This window comes from Onychomys torridus, chromosome 14 (assembly GCF_903995425.1).
Source record: "Onychomys torridus chromosome 14, mOncTor1.1, whole genome shotgun sequence".
Taxonomy (NCBI): Eukaryota; Metazoa; Chordata; class Mammalia; order Rodentia; family Cricetidae; genus Onychomys; species Onychomys torridus.
In genome coordinates, this window is record NC_050456.1 from 37,773,556 (window position 1) to 37,779,555 (window position 6,000).

At 41.8% G+C, this 6,000-nt stretch overlaps 1 protein-coding gene across 2 annotated transcripts in view; it reads left to right on the forward strand.

The window, feature by feature from the left end:
• Klhdc1 (kelch domain containing 1) overlaps positions 1–5,753 on the forward strand; it is a 43,105-nt gene extending 37,352 nt beyond the window's left edge. For both annotated transcript variants that reach the window (XM_036206091.1, XM_036206092.1), the window contains one exon: positions 4,295–5,753. In XM_036206091.1, coding sequence (XP_036061984.1) covers positions 4,295–4,481 — 187 coding nt within the window. In that variant the 3' untranslated portion in view covers positions 4,482–5,753. The remainder of the gene's footprint in view (positions 1–4,294) is intronic.
• The last annotated feature ends 247 nt before the right edge of the window (positions 5,754–6,000 follow it).

Below are 6,000 nucleotides of genomic sequence, written 5' to 3' on the forward strand. Positions count from 1 at the left end.
AAGAATAAAAGCCTGTGTGGTGGCAAAGGCCTTCAATCTCACACTCAGGAGGCAGAGGCAGAGACAGGCAGATCTTTGTGAGTTCAGGCTAGCCTGGTCTACAGAGCAAGCACTAGACTATATAGAACTGCATAGTGAGACTGTGCCTCAAAATAAATAAATATAAAAAGAAAGAAAGAAAACATAATCAAATTTATATTGTGACAATACACTAATATAATTTGTTTGTTTTGGTTTTGGTTTTTCAAGACAGGGTTTCTCTGTGTAGCTCTGGCTGTTCTGGATCTCGCTCTGTAGACCAGGCTGGCCTTGAACTCACAGAGATCCACCTACCTCTGTCTCCTGAGTGCTGGGATTAAAGGCATGACACCCTCCTCTTCTGGACTCTGGGTACCTACACACCTGTGATACACATAAAACACACACAAGCACACCATATACACATAAAAATAAATATTTTTAAATGTTTGAAAAGCATTTCCACATAGAAGCTAAAATCAGTAGAAACAAGCTTATGATGAGCAGGGCCGAATTTCTCAGTGATTGGGCTAGAATGAGCAGAAATAAAAAGAAGGTGGCCTGGGAGCTGGGGACCAACACTGGGCCACCATACTCAGCTGGTGCTGAACATATTTTGATATGTCAGAATTTGACTGTCAGGACTGATGAGATGGCCCAGTCAGTAAAGTGTTCATCATACAAACATGAGGACCTGACTGTGGGTCCCAGCATCCATAATAAAGCAGCATACATAAAAAAGTGGGTGCCTGTAATCCCTGCACTGGGGAGTTGGAGACTGTCGGGGCCCTGCTACTGGCTAGCCACAATCAGGCTAGTTAAATTATTGAACTCCAGGTTCAATGAGAGACCCTGTGTCAAAATCATCATCAACATCATTATCAATAATAACATGTGGCAAATGATCATCATTATTATAGTCATAATGTTGAGGGTGACTGGGAAAACAGTGTTGACCTCTGGTCTCTTTACAAACTCCATGTACATATGCACACACATGTAAACATGTGCACACACATACAGCACATACTCATATACAACACCTTCCATACACACACACACACACACACACACACACACACACACACACACCCCTGAGTGTGACAGGAATATAATAGTTTTACTGTGTGATGCCTCCTTACCACCATGAAACATCCACATTGCAGTTAATGTGATCGTTTTATTTTAAATATTAAGTCAAGGCATTTGTCACTGACTGTCCTGAAAAGAATCCCCAGTAGGGCATGGGTAGGACAGAGATCATTGGAAGCCTTAGTAACAACACATGTGTACGTGTGTGTGTGTGTGTGTGTGTGTGTGTGTGTGTGTGTGTGTATGAATAGATATGTTATCTTCAAGTCTTTCTTGCAGTGCATAGGTATCTCTCATGAACGTGGATAATCATTAAGCTTAATAGGTCTACATCAATGTTAGCAAAGGCTATTAGGGTTTCTCTCCTATGGACAGGGTTGACCAGACTAATGAGAGCCACTTAGTATGGCCACAATTCGGGGCTATTACAAAAAGTTAGGCAAGAAGTCGTCTTGGATATCACCTTTGGAAAACATGCAGATCCCTTCAGGAGAAAATCCCAGAGGGAATATCAATGGGTCAGAGGCTGCACTGTGATGCTGTTTGGAGGCCTCCACCATGCTGTGCCCACTCTGGCCTCCAGCTGTATTTAGCCTGCTGCCTGAACTGTGCTTTCTCTAATAAAGCTAACCTTCCCTCTCCAGGGTTTGGGAGTGTGGCTGTCTTCTGTGTTGGTCGAGGTCCTGAGGTCTTGCCTGGGGCTCCCACCTGGACAGTTCCCCTGACTTGTTTGGTTTGATTAGTCTCTGGTTCCTGCAGAGCTCTTCAGAGTCATGAGACTTACTCACGTTGCCCTGGACTCAGCATTTCTGTCTGCTGGATGTTCATTTCCTTTGCTAGCTCACAAGCTCCTTGGATGTTGACGCACAGTTTTCCTGTGTTGATTTCCTGCTCCCGAGGCATGCCCACTGAGAGTTACCTTTCATAGGCTGGCTCCTCACTGCCACCTCCTCTGTCTCCCCATGACAAGGGCACAAGCGTTGGGGTACCAGCATAGGAGCAGAGCTGGGCATATACCTGGGATAAAATTCAAATTTTCCTATACTTCTGCACCCAGAACTTTTTAACTCTTCCTCTTTGGAGTTAGTAATAGGAAGGAAAAGGCTCCATTAAAATAAGCGTGAGGGCTGTGGGGCCACTCAGAGGTAGACATTTTCCTACACAGGGAGGCCCTGAATTCAAACCTCCATGTAATGTTTGTGGAGTGACAGCCAAGCCCGGCGGCGGGTGGAGACCTGTGGTGGGACAAGAGTGCCCGTGTCCAGTGCTCCAGTCCTGCAAACACGGAAAAGAAAGCCTCTTGTTTTTCTTGAGAAGATCAGAAATGCTTTATTTTATAGTTATTTTTGAAATTGTCAAAAACAAATTTAAGAATATTTAGAAAAGGGAAATACAGAAAGTTAAAAAAAGAAGATAGAAAATACGCAAGTTTCATGATTTTTAAAAAGATTTTTTGGAGCTGGAGAGATGGCTCAATGGTTAAGAGCACTGGCTGCTCTTCCAGAGGACCTGGGTTCAATTCCCAGCATCCACATGGCAGCTCACAGCTGTCTGTAACTCCAGTTCTGGGGATCCGACACCCTCACACAGACACACATGCAGTAGAGACACCAGTGCACATAAGATAAAAATAAATCCTAAAAAAAATTAGGGTTGGGGATTTAGCTCAGTGGTAGAGTGCTTGCCTAGCAAGCGCAAGGCCCTGGGTTCGATCCTCAGCTCCACCAAAAAAAAAAAAAAGGATTTTTCTATGTACAAGTGTTTTATTTGCATGTATGGCTGTGCACCACATACGAGCCTGGTTTCCATGGAGGGTGTCGGATGTGTGGGAGCCAACAAGTGTGTGCTGGGAACCGTACCCAGGACCTCTGGAAGGGCAGCCAGGGTTCTCAACCACTGAGCCATCTCTCCAGCACAAGTTTCATAATTTTTGTATATTTTTTTCAAGGCGGGGTTTCTCTGTATAGCCCTGGCTGTCCTGGAACTCACTCTGGAGACCTCAAACTCACGGAGATCCACCTGCCTCCGACACTTTAATCAAGTGCTGGGTTTAAAGGCCATGCCAACCACTGCATCTCTTACATGTTTAAGTTTTAACTCTTCTGAGACTCTCACACATGAGTACACAGTGTTTGTATCAATCTCACACACACACCCCGCCCTTATTTATAATTACTGACAAGTTCATGCCAAGTTCGTAAGTTCATGTGACTCACGTCCTATCATCTTTCCATCTTCTATCCTTTCGGCTCCAGTCTTCCTGCTCTGAAGTCTGAGTTTTGCTTTGGTTTTGGGGTTTTCTTTTGGGCTACATGCTTGCTGCCAAGTGTTCTACCTTTCAGCTGTATCTCTATCCCCAGAATCTTTTTTTCCCCTGAGTCTTTTTTGTTTGTTTGTTTTTGTTTTGTCGAGACAGGGTTTCTGAGTAGCTTTGCGCCTTTCCTGGATCTCGCTCTGTAGCCCAGGCTGGCCTCAAACTCACAGAGATCCTCCTGCCTCTGCCTCCCGAGTGTTGGGATTAAAGGCGTGCGCCACCACTGCCCAACTCCCCTGAGTCTTTTAAACTGAAGAATATTATGTGTGATGAATTGCATTTTCTATCCTTGAATTTTGCTTAGATGTGGTCTCTTTATAAAACATAAAAACATGATTATGATAATGATCTAAAAATCCCTCTCATATTCCAAATAATACAAAGGAGATATCTATATATCCATCTAGAGTTTCATATCAATTTTGTGAAAAGGGAAAAACAAATACTTAGTTTGCAGTCATGATAGGCACACTCCTGTAACCCCAGCACTTGGGGGAGGCAGACATGGAAGATCACCTTAACTTTGAGGCCCCCCTGGGCTACAAGTGGGTCCATTTTTTTTTATTTTGGGCTTCATGCATGCTGCCAAGTGCTCCTGATATGCAAAAATAAGCAAACAAGGCTTGAGGTAGCTCAGAGGTCAAGAGGACTTGTTGCTGTTCCAGACGACCCAGATTTGGTTCCTAGCATCCATGGCAGGTGACTCCCAACCCTTTGTAACTCCAGCTCCAGCTGCCATGATGCCCTCTTCTGGCCTCTGGGGGTACTTGTATTCTCATGTCATACATCAACACAGATGTACACACATATAAAATAACATAATGAATCCTGGGTTCAGAAGCTAACCATTCGCTCATGCTTTATTGACAGGTCATGTCTTGACTGCATTGGGAAAAATGCTATTGTTTTAAAAAGTCAAATATCTTTATTACCTCCTAAACTTCTGCAGCAAGTTCTCAAAAAAATAACATTTTGGACTGCAACCAATTACCGAAAAGAGCAAAGAGTCCTAAAAGAAGAGACAGAAAATAAGGACCAATGGATCAGTAGCCACTGAATTGCTCTAGGTCCAGTTTGGCAATGCGCTTTAATCAGACTACACATTTGACCCTCGCCTCCAGTCACAGGCTTTATTGAAAGGATAAAATTTGAAACAAATGTTTTGCTATGTGATTACATGATATAGGGTATATGGAAATAAGATGTAATTGAAAATTTATCTGTGTATTTGTAAACTGATTTACTTGTAAAAGACAGAATAAGTGTTCTTTCTAGAAATAAGTACAGTAACAATAGTTCTTGACTCAATGTCTACGCTTCTGGAGAGATTATGTAAATTTGAAAAACAGAAATTACCTTAAAATCTTCAGAAATCCTCTAACACAACTGTAGGTGTAGATATAAAAATACTCATTAACTTCCATTACTTTAAGATCACCCAAGTGTCTCCTTAAACAGCATCGTCAGAGCCTTCCATCCCCTGTGTTGAGCAGGGAAGCATATTTAGATAGTCCTGGCTTCACCCCTAGGACCACATGGGTGGAGGTTGGTTTGTCTCACAGGCTTTGAAATATTGGGGTTGCAATATGTGTAGCTTTTGAGACATGGTACAATACACATTGCCTTGGAAAAGGGTTTCTAAAATAATATTTGCAAGTAATGTGGGTGATAACCTGGTGTTTTGGTCTCCCGAATTCCTCATTTGAGCTATGCTGCTCTACAGAGTCGATGCTGTAGACACCACAGGCCCTGATGACAAGTCCTCACTCTCCACACCATTAATCCAGGAACTATACTGTTACATTCCTCAAAATGGTACTTTGACCATTTTGAGACATTTTTCTTCATATGCTCAGTCTTGTCCTTCCACTGACATACTTGTTATGATTAATTACTAAAGGGTTCAATATATGAAATTGTTCCTGTAACTGTCACCACCTAAGTTATCTCGGAACTTTAAAATGCTGTGAAGGTGTATTTCTGTATTGTATATAATTTATAGTGAAAACTGTAGTATTTCTTTAAACTGTAGATATGTTTTATACATGCTGTATTTTGGATGTGTAAAGCTTCTATTTATGTATTGGAATAGTTTGTGTTTACATTTTATTTATTGAACGCAGTATATAGAATTATTGCCTCACAGTTTGGTCAGTGTGGACCAGTCAGAGTCCATTTCGGTGTGGGGCTGGCAACATGGCTCAGGATGTAATAGGGCTTGCTGCACAAGCCTGGTGGCCAATACAAGGTGAGAGGAGAGAACTAACGCCATAATGGTTGCTCTCTGACCTTCTTATGTGTGCTGTGGCACATGTGCTCAAACGTATAATGCACACACACACACACACACACACACACACACACACACTATCAAATAAAAATTAAAAATTTCAGTGTGATTTTTTTCTTATCATTTTTAGTCTATATAACAGACTTGGAAACTGATTTTTACAAATAATATACTTCTTAGGGGAAATTATTATTATGAACTTAAATATCAGCAATAATTAATAATGTTATAATAATTAAGACATAAATATATAAAACTAGAGTGCCCACAGAAAGGCAGAACACTA